Source organism: Nerophis ophidion, linkage group LG07, assembly GCF_033978795.1.
Source record: "Nerophis ophidion isolate RoL-2023_Sa linkage group LG07, RoL_Noph_v1.0, whole genome shotgun sequence".
NCBI classification, from domain to species: Eukaryota; Metazoa; Chordata; class Actinopteri; order Syngnathiformes; family Syngnathidae; genus Nerophis; species Nerophis ophidion.
The window spans coordinates 38948800-38965182 of NC_084617.1; the positions used below are offsets into that span (position 1 = coordinate 38948800).

Consider the following 16383-nt stretch of genomic DNA (forward strand, 5'->3'; position numbering starts at 1 on the left):
GGGAAGACCCAGGACACGTTGGGAAGACTATGTCTCCCGGCTGGCCTGGGAACGCCTGGGGATCCCCCGGGAAGAGCTAGACGAAGTGGCTGGGGAGAGGGAAGTCTGGGTTTCCCTGCTTAGGCTGTTGCCCCCGCGACCCGACCTCGGATAAGCGGAAGATGATGGATGGATGGATGGTGAAGATGTATTTGTATTTTCACTTTAATTGTATTGACAGTTTATTCAAAAACATATACATTATTAATTTTGTTTATTTATTTTAGTACAACATAATTGCATGTAAATGTATTTTTCATCAGTTATTTATGAGTCCCTTCATGAGCAGCATATTTGGTTAGTACTTATTTTTCTAATCAGCCTGACATGAGTCGAAGGTTTATGCTTTCAATAAATAATATTTGGGATCAACACATGCTTTCATTTCATTTGACAATGTTTTAATATGTAAGCAGGTTAGATATAATTATTGAATATGATTAAAATGAAGAGCAAGGTTACTAATTTGATGTTAATATTTAAACCCGCTCCAGGCAGCTCCGTAGTGGAAAAGTTTGGCTCCGAGGTCAAAAAGGTAAAGAAACTCTGTATTAGACAACATGGCAACACCTACCTAATGTCTCCACTCCGGATGACTTACTGGGGGCAGCCCTCAGGCCCGGGGTAGTAGTGGCACTGCTGGGCGTGGGCGCATCAGAGCGCGAAGTGGGAGTGCTGGACTTAGAAACGGGTGTTGTGGATTTTTCATTCTTTAAAAAAAAAAAAAAAAAAAGTATTTAGGCAGCGTAAAACTTGAATATAGATTACAGTACTCAGTGCAGGGATGGGCAATGTGGACTAACATCTCTATCACAATATACATTGCAGCCTTTTGCAATAGTGATATACATCACAAAATATTACTTGGCATATAAATAATAATAGAATCATATCAAAACAGGTCACAAAAGTTCAATTTTGGCACTGAAGTATGTATCATATATCATGTTTTATTTTCTTAAAACTATTAATAACCTAATTGCTGTTACTGTTAATTTTTGGTTACTTTCTGTTGTAACATGGTTCTATCTACACTTCAGTTAAAATGTAATAAGCACTTTTTATGTTGTTTGGATACTTTACATTAGTGTTGCGCGATCCTACAAATGTTGATATCAATCCAATATCAAGTTGTTGCAGGATCAGTATTGGTCACAACAATGCTGATACTTAAAAATGTTCAATATTAGTGAATGATTACATTTTTGATCACAAACATAATCAGACAAAACACAAGATGGCGGTGTAACAATATCAAATAAACATTTACATTGTTTCCTTATTACATTCATGGTATTTATTAGGGCTGTGAATCTTTGGGCATCACACGTTTCAATTCTTGGGGATAACAATTCGATTCAAAACGTTTCTTGATTCAAATCAATTCTCAATTCAAAATCAATACTTTTCTTAATAACATTTGGTGCCAGTTCTATGATCAACTACATTACTCCATAAAATAGATAAATAGCTCTGATATATTTATAGGGGACGGCGTGGCGCAGTGGGAGAGTGGCCGTGCGCAACCCGAGGGTCCCTGGTTCAAATCCCACCTAGTACCAACCTCGTCACGTCCGTTGTGTCCTGAGCAAGACACTTCACCCTTGCTCCTGATGGGTGGTGGTTGGCGCCTTGCATGGCAGCTCCCTCCATCAGTGTGTGAATGTGTGTGTGAATGGGTAAATGTGGAAGTAGTGTCAAAGCGCTTTGAGTACCTTGAAGGTAGAAAAGCGCTATACAAGTACAACCCATTTATTTATTTATTTATATTTTACTTAAAAGAAAACTGGTTTTGTTTTATAAAATTCTACCTAAACATTTAGTAAAGCCAAATACAAATAAGTCAACAAGAGAAGTATCCAACGCTTCTCTTTTCTAAAGTAAATCTTTAGAGCAGATTTAGATCATTTACATCAACAAATGGTTTTTCTGAGTAGCTGGACAGGACGGATTACATTTTTTTTTTTTAAAAACCTGTTAATTTTTTTTTTTTATGAATTGATTAAGATTTCTTACAAATAAGAATCGCGACTAATTCCAAAATAGATTTTTTGACACCCTTAATTGTTATTGCAGCAATATGATTTTTAAAGTTAATTATTTCAGTGATTTCTGATTATTTGTGACGCCACCAATGTGACATGTGTGTGTCTGCACGCGTTGGCAGAGCAGCGAATACAGCACAGTTTAGCTTGTTGTTGTTTTTACTTGTTGATAAAAGAGAAAATTGATCCATCAGCTCCTTGTTATGTTTGTTTGTTATACAGTAGTGTATAGCACTTTAAATTGTGTTCAAAGTATATGAACCTTCTCTAAAATATGGACTTTTGTCGAGGATGGGACCCATGATGCATATTTAACATTGTTTCTTATGGAGAAATTTGCTTCATTATACAAACTTTTCCATTTGCGAACTATGCTTAAGAACTAATTAAGTTCGTAAATCGAGTATCTACTGTAAATACTGGACTAGTATCGCTGATACTGATAATTTGACTTAACATTTCAATCATTTGTATGCATGTACAACACTTAAGACCTTTAGTATATCAGTATGTGGAATTAAATTATGGAATGGATTAAGCAAAACAATCAAACAATATACTAATATGATCCACTTCAAGAAATTCTTCAAACTTAAAGTGTTTACAAAGTACAAAGAAGAAGAACCATGATAAACATTCTGAATTTATTTCATCCATCCATGCGTTCATTTTTTCAAAATAATCTTACTCATCTCACCATATGAAATGTAACTTACTTCACCGAGTATTATTTATTTATTTATTTTTTATTGTGAAAAAATTGAGAACAGGAAGTGAACAAAAGCTTTAGCAACTGTTATGTAAAAGAAAAGGGGTAGGATTAAATAAAATCTGCTTCTTCCTACTCTTTTTCAAACATGTTGAAAAGAGAAACTGGAAATTGTGATGTATCATGTTGTATGCTTTCATGTTCGAAATAAACTCAAACTCAAACTATTTTTTAAATTTTGTCTCTAGATAATTGATTACGACAAAGACAACATGAAAAAAAAAGTATTCAAAGAACATTGTTCTTATATCTACACAAAACGTTAGTATAGAAATAATTTAAATAACTCCCTTACTAGATTTAATTGGAATTATTTAAAAAAAACAGTTATTCCTGCCAAATAACAGAAATGTAACAGAAATCTAAATACAAAACCCAAAACCAGTGAAATTGGCACATTCAATGAATGAATGAATCAATCAATCAATGTTTACTTATATAGCCCTAAATCACTAGTGTCTCAAAGGGCTGCACAAACCACAACACAAACCACTACGACATCCTCGGTAGGCCCACATCACGGCAAGGAAAACTCACACCCAGTGGGACGTTGGTGACAATGATGACTATGAGAACCTTGGAGAGGACGAAAGAAATGGATGTCGAACGGGTAGTTGGGTATTAATCGTAAATACAAACAGAATACAATGGTTTGCAAATTATTTTCAACTTATATACAATTGAATAGAGTGCAAAGACAATATATTTAATGTTGTAACTGAGAAACGTCTTCTTTTTTTTTTTGCAAATAATCATTAACTTGGAATTTAATGGCAGCAACACATTGCAAAAAAAATTGGCACAGGGGAATTTTTACTATTGTGTTACATGGCCTTTCCTTTTAACAACAGTTTGGGAACTGAGCTGGGGCCCAGCAAAGCGGGCGATGTTTCTGGATTTTTTGTTGAGAAATGGCTTTTGCTTTGTGTTGTAGAGTTTTAACTTGCACTTACAGATGTAGTGACTAACTGTAGTTACTGACCGTGGTTTTCTAAAGTTTTCCCCCCAAGCCCAGGTGGTGATATCCTTTACACAATGATGTTGCTTTTTGATGCAGTACCGCCTGAGGGATCGAAAGTCATAGGCATTTAATGTTATGTGCATTGATTTCTCCAGATTCTCTGAACCTTTTGATGATATTACGGATGGTAGATGGTGAAATCCCTAAATTCCTTGCAATAGCTGGTTGAGAAATGTTGTTCTTAAACTGTTGGAAAATTTGCTCACGCATTTGTTGACAGAGTGGTGACCCTCGCCCTAGCCTTGTTTGTGAATGACTGAGCATTTCATGGAAGCTGCTTTTATACCCAATCATGGCACCTACCTGTTCCCAATTAGCCTGTTCACCTGTGGGATGTTCCAAATAGGTGTTTGATGAGCATTCCTCAACTTTCTCAGTCTTTTTTGCCACTTGTGCCAACTTTTTTGAAACATGTTAAAGGTATGAAATTCCTAATGAGCTAATATTTGCCAAAAAAATGTTGTTTCTCAGTTCCAACATTAAATATCTTGTCTTTGCAGTCTATTCAATTGAATATAGGTTGAAAAGGACTTGCAAATCATTGTATTCTGTTTTTATTTACCATTTACACAACATGCCAACTTTACTGGTTTTGGGGTTCATACAAAAATGTCAATAAAACAACTATCAATATTCAGATCGATAAACTCACACTAGTTTACACACAAAAGTTCTAGCTTAGCGGTTAGCATGGCTTCTTGTATCCTCCCAAGGTGTGTAGCGTAGCATGTTCTGTTATTCCCTGTCTTCTAAAAAGAACTGTCGTGTTTTTGCTGCTATGGAGGCAAGGATTAGTGACTTAGAGGCGGTGTCGCCCTTTGGAGGAAACACATAACGTTTGTTCCCTAAGAATAGCAACTTACCCCAAGAAATGATACAAAGAAGATCAGAAGGATATAATTACCAAAATGACTCACCAAATTAATCTCTTTGGACTTGGATGAAGGTGTGCTGCTGGAGGAAGCGACGGAGGAGGGACTCAAGGGTGCGTCTTTCTTCGGCAGGCGACTTTTGTCCAAACCATTCTCCCGGGGAGAGTGGGTGGGACTTCCTCTGGGAGTCGCTGGATCCTGGGGTGGTTGTGTGTGCAGAAATGAAGATAGTTTCATCTCCCGATCCACAAGATGTCATGGAGTCATACTCCGACATACCTCATTGGAGACGTCCACTACCAAGTTGTCATCGCTCTTCTCTCCGTCACTCTCCTGGATATTGTAACATGAAATTGATGTACAGCTCATACTTTGTAGTAAATGATGATACAGACTTACGTAGCGCGACGAGCCCAACTCTTTATCGTCTGTCTTCTGCTTCTTGCTGTCTGTGGTGTAATCGCTCGAGCCTCTATGCTTCTCTCCAGTCCGAAAAGTGGCTGACGGTGACACGGATGAGCTCTGGAAGAAATTACATTTCTGAAATGAACTGATATACTAACAGTAAGCACACTATCCAGAGAGCGTCAAGTAACAAAATCCAACAAAAGCTAGCCTACTTATGTTGACATGCTAAAATGAGCACGCTAACAGTTAACGTGTGCAATAACAAATTATTTGACTATGAGGTGTACCGTAATTTTTCGGACTATAAGGCACACTTAAAATCCTTTAATTTTCTCAAAACTCGACAGTGCGCCTTATGGTCCTGTGCGCCTAATGTACAACATAATTCTGGTTGTGCTTACCGACTTTGAAGCTATTTTATTTGGTACATGATATAATGATGAGTGTGACCAGTAGATGTCACACATAAGAGATATGTGTAGACTGCAAAATGACGCCAGTAAACAACAGCAAAACTCTAAATGTTCCACTGAGAATACAGAACATTACACACGGCATTAAAAAATCTGTCAAAATGTTTTTTGTATGACTTCAGTAAGCTATAAAGCCGCACCGTTTGATGGATAGTTGCCGGATTAAACATACCAGTATTATTAAGGTGCATGTAAAAGGACCGCAAAATGGCACCTATTAGCAGACTTTATCTGCCGTTTTGTTTCACAATAGATCGCAAAAGCAACTTTTCCTACCTTCTGGTACCTGCTGATGTGTATTTGGGATCAGCATAAGTACTGAAAATTTGAGCGAGTCCGCCATTGTAGTCCGCCGCCGTAAATTCATAAACTTCTTCTTTTTCACTACCTTCTTATGTGGCATTCATATTCCGCTGTTGCCATTTCTACAATAAAGTAGTGTTAAGTTTTTAAAAACTGTAGTGAGTTTACATTTTTCACTCATGGAACCTTAGCTACTAGAGTGTTCGGGTCGGACGGTTTTTCACGGGACACATTTAAGGCGTTGACGTTGCACTGAGATAGGCTTCAGCACCCCCGCTACCCCGAAAGGGACAAGCAGTAGAAATGGATGGATGGATGTTGCACTAACGGATGAGGAGATGCCGCGCCATTATTGATTTAAGTAAAGTCTGAATGTCATTAAAACAGCTAGCTCCCTCTTTTGACAATTCTTCCACTCCCGTCTTTGCACGCTACACTGCTATAAAAAAGATGACGGGGAGAAGATGGTGTCGAAGGTGAGCCACGTAGGTAAGACCACCCACAAAACGGCGCATCCTTTAGAGACTCTCAGAAAGCGACTTGAAGATGATCTGTAAAACATCATCTATGCAACGCTTTCACCAAAGAACCACTATCACATATTATGTGGACTCCAACATAGTGTTTTAAATTTAGAATAAAATAATAATATGACCCTTTTAATGCGCTCTATAATCGTGCCTTTTACATGAAAATAGACCTGAATATCGCCCTAAGGTCCAAAAAATATGGTATACTTGCAAACTGAGCTAAAACAATGCTAGCATACTAATGTTAGCATGTTAACAGCTAACATTTGTTAAAATATTAAAATATTCGATTCAAAGCTAACTTGCTAATGATAGCATGCTAGCAATTAACTAACATTAGCAAGGACCATTTTGACTTTGGAACGCTTCAAATTGGTCAAGAAATGTGGACGTACTAACACCAATGAGTCAAAGTCAAGGCCCGCGGAAATGAATCATCTGTGGCCCCGGGATATTTGATTAGTATTAGAACCAGCCCGCGGGCGACAGCTGCCTGCTTCTGTTTTGCATGCATTATTACGCCATCAGTGTTGGCGATAGGAAATTTCAAAATGGGTTCCCAGGGACCCCATCAAGTCATTAAAATGGGGTCCCACAGTACAATTTTGGGGTGCCACTTTTTTGTAAGCGTTTTGAAAACAAATGATAAATGTATGCGTTGTCCTGTTATATCTCAAATTCTATACTGTGTTTTGGAAAAAAGTTGTCATAAACGTTACTTAATGAATTAAAAAAATAATACAAAAGAAAATAAATATTTATGCAAATGTAAATGTATTCAGTTATAAACATTAATTCATTTTCGTCTTTCCTTAATGGATCTAAACTTTACCGCTGCCGGTGTTTTTTTTATATTTTTACTGTAATATTTTCAGAATGCTTTTGTTTTATTTTTAGCCAAAGTGAGACAAAGAAATCAATGTAAAGTTGTCTTTATTTTTCTTTGTTTTAAATCCATGATTTTAATAGTCCGGCGGGCATGTGGACAAATTTTCCTCTATGCAGTACCTGAGCTAAAATGAGTCTGAAACCCCTGTAAAAGTGAGGAATCAAGGATATAAAAAATAAGTGGAATGTTTTGATGTTGGAAATCAGTTGAAAAAAGGGGGAGAAGCAATCGAAAGAAAAAAGGTTGGAAAAGGTGGTGTTAAAAAGTGGGAGTTGTGTGAACGTGAAAACAACAATATGCAATTCTGTTCGGACTCAATGAAAGAAAATTGCCTAGTGCATTTATACAATTTTACTGCGGAATCCGAATCAGAATAGTTTTTATTGCTATTGTTTGAGAACGGGTTCACAAACTATGAATTTTTCTAGTTGCACTCGTGCAACATAAAACACATATGACACAGAATAGGTAATAAAAAGAGCAATAACTGAGCTATCAGATCTTGTTATTGTTCATGTGCCTGATGACCGAGGGGGAAAAAACTGTTCAGGTGGCAGGAAGTGTGGGTCTGGATGGACCATAGTCACCTGCCTGAGGGGCCATTTTTACAGAAAACTGTAAAAATGGCCACCCATTCTGATCACTTATCACCCATCAATTGCGTCTCATCGGGAAGCGCTGCTTCGCCGGCAGAGAAGCAACAGACAGAAGAGAAAAGAAGCAGGACCTTTAACTCGACCTTTCCGCTAACTCACGCTTGCAACCTTTCTGCTGCCCTTTGCCGTGATGCAAGTGTTGATGACAAGGATTCTTCTTGTGTGTGTGTGTGTGTGTGTGTGTGTGTGTGCGTGTGCATGTGTGTGTGTGTGTGTGTGAGTGTGTAGCACTTGTACATGTTTACATTTTGCTGCTCATCATGTGTGTGTGTGTGTCAGGGAGTGCAGTGAAGCAGGTTGATGCTCTCCGCTGTGATTACATTAATTAGCCCAGAGATTAGTGCTTTCAATAACATCAGAGAGAATTAATTTCCACTGACGAGACCCGATGACCCCGACTCTACCCACTGTCAGACCGAGCCAGGTAGGTCAAAACAATCACTTTTATTCATCTGGGAGACATGCCATAGTTGAATAACCTTAGGTAGATTATTTTACTCCTGCATGCCCATGTGTGAGCAATTGCACCAAGGAACTACAGGACACTACAATAATGGATGCTTGTTGTCACTTTCAGTGGAGACTAAATCTATACCAGGCGTGTCCAAACGTTTGCCACGTAAAAATCAAACCATGTGTGAGCCATTTTGATATTTTTTCAATTTTCAAAACCAATATAATAGATCTTTTTTAACCTTTAGGGCTACCCTAAAGCTTGGTCCCGGGGTTTTCAGTTATAAAAATAAGTCATATATAAAAAACATTTTCAACGCTTAAATATTTAGATCAGATCTGTCGATAAAAAGTTAACATTTTTATGCCCTTTAAACCCAGTTTTTTTATTGCAAAAACACCAAATATGGATAATATTGGCAAAGTGGTATATTCGATGTGAAGACATTGAAGCCTTGAAATGGTCAATAAAAAACTGCCAGGCGTTGTTGGATTGGTAAAAGGAGTCATGTGACAGAGCCCGATGGAGGAAGTCTGTCTCTCTCTCTCTTTGCAAGCGGTAATCGAAAGATTATAAATAAATGTAGCAATCGGATTGAAACGTAGTTAAAGTATTGTTTTTTTTAACCAAAATACTTAAGACAAAGTAAAAAGTATGTTACATTTTGCAATTCATCCAAAAACTTAGTTAGGTAAATGTAACTGAGTAAAAGTAGCACATTACTAAAAATGGTTCACTTGCAAATTGTGATTCTTATTCATCCCTACTTTAAATATATTCCTAATTTCCACAATTTGATTATTACATGTTTTTTTTTTTCTATAAGAAATTTTTTTTTTAACTCCATGCAACCCAAAAAATATTTTCTGACCTGTAACCCGTTTGAAAAAGTTTCATTATAATTATCATACCAAATAACAAATTGCGAGGATTGGTTTGAATCAAGAACCATTTGAAATTGAGAATCAATTCTGAATAAAATCGCCACCCCAGAAATCGGATCAATTGGTTAGGTGCCCAAAGATTTACAGCTACTAGGGGTGTGGGAAAAAATCAATTTGAATACGAATCGAATCGAATACGTTGTGCGATTCAGAATCGATTCTCATTTTTTCAAAAATAGATTTTTTATTTTTAATCAATCCAACAAACCACTACACAGCAATACCATAACAATGCAATCCAATTCCAAAACCAAACCTGACGCAGCAACACTCAGAACTGCAATAAACAGAGAGGAGACACAAACACGACACAGAACAAACCAAAAGTAGTGAAACAAAAATGAATATTATCAACAACGGTATTAATATTAGTTATAATTTCAGCATAGCAGTGATTAAAAATCCCTCATTGACATTATCATTAGACATTTATAAAAATTTAAAAAAAGAACAATAGTGTCACAGTGGCTTACACTTGCATCGCATCTCATAAGCTTGACAACACACTGTGTCCAATGTTTTAACAAAGGTAAAATAAGTCATATTTTTGGTTTGTTTAATAGTTAAAACAAATTTACATTATTGCAATCAGTTGATAAAACATTGTCCTTTTCAATTATAAAAGCTTTTTAAAAAAAATCTACTACTCTGCTAACATGTCAGCAGACTGGGGTAGAGCCTGCTGAAATCCTATGTATTGAATGAATACAGAATCGTTTTGAATAAAAAAAATATCGTTTTTGAATCGAGAATCGCGTTGAATCGAAAAAAATCGATATATTATCGAATCGCGACCCCAAGAATCGGTATTGAACGAATCGTGGGACACCCAAAGATTCGCAACCCTAACAGCTACCTTACGACCTTCCTCTGGTCTCAACCCACCAGCTAAGAGAGTATTGTTTTATGAAAATATGTGTACCATATTTTTGGGGACTATAAGGCACACTTAAAATCCATGAATTTTCTCATAACTCGACAGTGCGCCTTATAACCTGGTGCGCCTAATGTACAGAATAATTTGGGTTGTGCTTACCGACCTCAGAGCAATTTTATTTGGTACAGGGTTGATTGATAAGTGTGACCACTAGATGGCAGTCACACATAAGAGATACGTGTAACCTGCAATATGATTTCAGTAAACAACACAAATAATTTAAATGTTCCATTGAAAATATAGAACATTACACACGGCCCTCAAAAATCTATCAAAATGTTTTAGTATGACTTTGGTAAGCAATGAAGCCGCACCGCTTGATGGATTGTACCCCCTCGTACCACGATCTTGACAATGCTAATGTAAACTAGGGTCAACCTGCCCATTATTGCAGTTTCTATGCCGCTAGACAAAGCCTTTTCATTTTCCTGAGGGAACTTTCCTGAAGGAATCAATAAAGTAATATCTATCCATCTATCTATCTATCTATCTATCTATCAATAACAAAATCTTGTTGACATGTATGATTTGAGTGTTATTATGACAATGATAATAAAGAAATTGATTGAACAGTGCTTCAACATACGAGTATTATTATGGTGTGTGTATAAGGTAAGAAATTATCTGGCGTTTTGTTTTGCAATATGCAACTTTTCTTACCTTGTGGTACCTCCTTATCTGTATTTGGGATCTGCATAAGTCCTAAAGAATTAGCGCGTATCCGCCCTTATAGTCCGTGGTCGATAAGCTTCTTCTTTTTCTCTATGTTCTTGTTATGGGACATTCATCCTCCGCTGTTGCTCTTTCTAATATAAAGTACTGTAAATTTCTTACTTACTGTACATCTGTCTGTAGACTCACCATGAAAGTGCTAAAACATACCGGTGTAGTGAGTTTGTATTAATCAGCTGAGGAATTTTAGTTATTAGAGACTTCTGGTCGGACGTTTTTTCACAGGACACATTTTTGTTGTTTCCGGATGAGGAGATGCTGCTCCGTTATTGATTTAAGTAAAGTCTGAATGTCATTAAAGCTTTTGACACTTCTTCCACTCCCGTCCTTGCACGCTACACCGCAACAACAAAGATGAAGGGGAGGAGACGCTGTCAAAGGTGAGACACGTGAATAAGACCGCCCACAAAACAGCTCATCCTGAAGCGACTGTTAGAAAGTGACCTGAAGATGATCTGTTAAACATAATCTATGCAAAATTTTGACCAAAGAACCACCGTTACATGTTATGTAGACCACAAGGAAGTATTTTCCATTGAGAAAAAAAATAAAAATAATATGACCACTTTAATGTGCCCTATAAACCGGTGCACCTTATATATTAAAATAGACCTGACTGGACCCGCTCATCGGCAGTGTGCCTTGTAGTCCGGTGCGCCCTATGGTCCGGAAAATACTGTACTCACTTTTATGAGTATGTCAAAGATCCTGAAAAAAACAAATCTATCTATCAGCCCCAACGAGAATCCCCAGCACCTGCAGTCCTTGAACACACCACCACCACAACATCACAACCAACACGTGGTGTGTTGCCATTTGCGCCTACGTAGCGTTATCAGCGTGCGAGGCGCTAACACCAAGGACATTAAGCCACAGAGGCTCGTGCATTTCACACATTGTACCCGATGGACTGTTGCCAAGGCAACCGTAGACCGCTGACAAGGGGCTTATTGGTTTCATGAAGTGACTGTTGGCCGCCATGTCAAAGAGCATTCCTAAGTGCGCACGCCTGTGTGTGAGTGTGTGTTGGTCTATGTGTGTGTTCCTTCCCCCACTGGGCACTAATGAAAGGCATTCATCATTCTGGTCTTCCAATCTTTGCCGCTGATTCCAGAAGACCTCACATACGCACGCACGCACACACACGCCTAATCGCTGCCATCACAGCGCCCACTGCTGCAAGTGTGTTTGGAGGAGGATAGGCTACATGGAGGGGGGCCGGAGATAACATATTAACCATCCCTCCTGTTTCCACCTACTACCAAACATTAGAGAACACGCAGCCTGCTAAATGTGTGTGTGCGTGTTCGCCAAGTAGAGCTGCTTGAATAAATAAATGCTAATCTGCTCATTGAGTATTCGACAAACCAAATGTTTGCCTTGGGAAAAGGCTCAGCTTAAGGGACTAATTACTACAAGCTGTAATGTTTGTCTTTGGCGCTTTCTCCCTTCACTAACCATCATCCTTTCTTTGGTGTCTCCATTTGCACATTGCTAAATCTTAAAAGACAAGCTTGATTACCTGCAGGAAATACTTGCTTCTTGTGTAATAAGGCTCAGTGCCTTATTTCTACATTTTAATAGTATTCATCAGTATAATAAAGCTCCTAATGGAGCTATTTTTTTCACGAGTCCTTCCAAGATTTCACAATGTCGCCATCACGCTAGTTCATGTAAATACAACCGATCCCTGCGAAGTATATAGGCCACAAAACTTTGTCCAATGTCCGTAACTTCGCCACACGTTTTGGCCAATCTGCATTGTTTTTGACAATGGAATTTTTCCAAGGAGTGGAGATCAAACATGCACATTAACCCTTTATTACTTGTGTTTTCACGTCACGTTTGACTCACGTCCCGGTGGTCAAGCTAGTGTCATGATCCGTTTCGGATCATGTTTTCTTTTCAGCACCCCTGGGTTTGTGTTTCCTAGTTGCCATGGGCGCTGATTATTTTCACCTGCCTCTCATTAAAGCTTGGGACGCTCACCTGCTCCCGGGCCATAATCAGAATGCTATTTATTCCTGCCTTTAGCCACATTCGGTCCGGCTGTCTTGTTTGCTCATGTAAGTTATGTTGAACACCTTTGTGATTCCTGTTCTTGGACTAAGCTTCGCCATAGCTTCACATGTTGTTGGCATGCTTTTCTGTTGAGTTGTATTTCCTGACTGATTTATGGTAAATAAATTATTGTCCTACATCTTGGGGAAACGATCCGCGCAATAACACGCAATCCTGTGGTAACAGCTAGCTCTGTTCTCAATAAGTACGAAGAAAAACTGCCCTTTGCTTGTGTTGTTTTCGACTGTACAAATCGTTCAAATTGCGAAAAGGATAACATTTATTTAGAGTTCTTCGAGAGGTAATTGAAGAGGGCGGAAGAGAGCAAGGTTTAATTAAACGACGACGAGAAAAGTAGCAGGCACTCCAGTCCTAGGGAGCAGAGTCCAAGAACGCACAAGTTTGCGGTGAACACTGGTTTGAATGTAAAAATTAAATATTGGGTTTTACTATGTAAAGCGCTTTGAGTCACTAGAGAAAAATAAATGGGTTGTACTTGTATAGCGCTTTTCTACCTTCAAGGTACTCAAAGCGCTTTGACACTACTTCCACATTTACCCATTCACACACACATTCACACACTGATGGAGGGAGCTGCCATGCAAGGCGCCAACCAGCACCCATCAGGAGCAAGGGTGAAGTGTCTTGCTCAGGACACAACGGACGTGACGAGGTTGGTACTAGGTGGGATTTGAACTAGGGATCCTCGGGTTGCGCACAGCCACTCTTCCCCTGCGCCACGCCGCCCCTGCGCTTTATAAATATAATTCACTTCAATTCACTCCACGAGTTTGCGGTGATCACTTTGTTTAAGGTTTGTTTGATATACTTTTAACATTTAGCATTTCCCATTTAAGTATTGATATTATTTGTATTTTTTAAACACACACTACAAGTGTTTTAAAAAGCACCAACTTGCCGAGTCTGAATAAATAAAAAAAAAGTGAGCAAAACCTTTCAGCACATTCACAGTGTTGACATCTCTCGTTATATTTCAATAAAGACGGATGAAACACGCTACTTGTAAATGTCTTGATAACAATTTTTTTTGACCCGGCCACACACAAAGAAGTTGTATACCTCCAAGCTTTTCCAAGTTTCCATCTTTTTTGTCGTGTAGAATGATGTTTGGAGCAAAATAGCCTGCTAAATGTGTGGGAACGCGTTCGGTCTTCTTGTCGTCCATAGAGTTTCTGCTCGTATGGACTCTTCATTCATGTTGTGTTTTTAAGTTTTACAACATAACAAACAATTTTTAATTTCTAAACCGTCAAAAATAAGTAATGTCTATAGGAGTGTTTTCATGCACATTTGTACATTTTACGGTAATGCAATGAAGCTAGCATCGTTAGCATTAGCTACTATGCTAACACGTTTACAAGTGTTGTTGTTAGTATTATTAACTTACAATGACATTCTGTTTGTATTGTATCAATTTCTTAAATACACCAATACATAGGATTTCAGCAGGATCTACCCCAGTCTGCTGACATGCTAGCAGAGTAGTAGATTTTTGTAAAAAGCTTTTATAATTGTAAAGGACAATGTTTTATCAACTGATTGCAATAATGTAGTTTTGTTTTAACTATTAAACGAACCAAAAATATGACTTATTTTTTCTTTGTGAAAATATTGGACACAGTGTGTTGTCAAGCTTATGAGATGCGATGCAAGTGTAAGTCACTGTGACACTATTGTTCTTTTTTTTAATTTTTATAAATGTCTAATGATAATGTCAATGAGGGATTTTTAATCACTGCCATGCTGAAATTATAACTAATATAGATACTGTTGTTGATAATACTCATTTTTGTTTCACTACCTTTGGTTTTGTTCTGTGTCGTGTTTGTGTCTCCTCTCAATTGCTCTGTTTATTGCAGTTCTGAGTGCTGCTGGGTCAGGTTTGGTTTTGGAATTGGATTGCATTGTTATGTTATTGCTGTGTATTGTTTTGTTGGATTGGTAAAAAAAAAAAAAAAAAAAATTTTTAAAAATGAGAATTGATTCTGAATCGCACAACGTGAGAATCGCGATTCAAATTCGAATCGATTTTTTCCCCACACTCCTAGAATTCAGGCATTTTAGGCCGCGACAATCCAAACAAAATCTTGGATGGACTGTTTAATAAATGACATTTTCATATTGTAAGAAGACAGAGGCCATACCTTGGTTGAGTCTCTCTCTGTGAGGCAGGAGAAAGGGAGCAGAAAAATTTCAAATGAGCAGCATAATTAAGTCCAACACACACTCACATCATCTGACGCAACATGAGGTAACACTACAACTTCATTAACTGTTTGCCTTGAATCAACATCAGCTCATTAAAATGATAAACATGCATCTGGCGAACATGGTAAAGCTAGACCGTTTTAATGCATTCTAATCTTCTGCCAAACGTGTTTGCACACAAGTTAGATAACTGAGCGCCTGTTTCACACACTATGTCAAAATCAAAGGCAGTACAGTACGAAGGAATGTGTCCTACCTCTTGGGTGTTCTTCGGCGCTGTCCTGGTGTTTCCTCTCGTCTTTGAGGGGCAGCTGATGACCCAGGGCAGAGGAGAGCGCCAGCAGGCTGGCGGTACTGGCGCCAGGGCCCAAGGGGGGCTGAAGACCTGCTGGGTGAGGCGTGAGCGGGATGGGGATGGCGTGGCTGTGGGAGAGGTGCTGAGCTTGGAGCTGCTGCTGCTGCAGCAGCAGCACACACACACACACACACACACACACACACACACACACACACACACACACACACACACACACACACACACACACACACACACACACACACACGCACACACACACACACACACACACACACACACACACACGCACGCACACACACACACGCACACACACACACACACACACACACACGCACACACACGCACACACACACATCATGTTAATGCTACATTTGAATAAATAAGGAAACTGAAGAAAAGATAACTTAACATACAGCGGCACATCGGTTCTCGTTAGTAATCCTTTCTAAAGACTAAGTTCTTCCGACAACAAATTATGTACATCCAATTAAATAGTTCCAGATGCTATAAAACATTTCAGAAATAATTTTAGTTTTACATGCAGAAAACAATGTGTTAACACTTGCGAATGTTTTTGGCCCCCATGGTGGCTTACTCTTCAGCAATAGGCAAAAAAAAAAAAGACTGAGGGCCTGATTTACTAAAGATTTGCGTGTACTAAAACACGTGCAAACTTGACAACACTCATCACCGTTTTGCGAGCAC

At 38.4% G+C, this 16383-nt stretch overlaps 1 protein-coding gene across 1 annotated transcript in view; it reads right to left on the reverse strand.

Moving 5' to 3' along the window:
- The window catches only part of LOC133556323 (transducin-like enhancer protein 4), a 256100-nt gene that overhangs the window by 27090 nt on the left and 212627 nt on the right, over positions 1-16383 (reverse strand). Inside the window, exons 12-17 of the mRNA XM_061906135.1 lie at positions 15619-15820; positions 15299-15315; positions 5146-5268; positions 5026-5079; positions 4792-4944; positions 614-749 (exon numbers count right to left, since the gene is read on the reverse strand). Coding sequence (XP_061762119.1) covers positions 614-749; positions 4792-4944; positions 5026-5079; positions 5146-5268; positions 15299-15315; positions 15619-15820 — 685 coding nt within the window. The remainder of the gene's footprint in view (positions 1-613; positions 750-4791; positions 4945-5025; positions 5080-5145; positions 5269-15298; positions 15316-15618; positions 15821-16383) is intronic.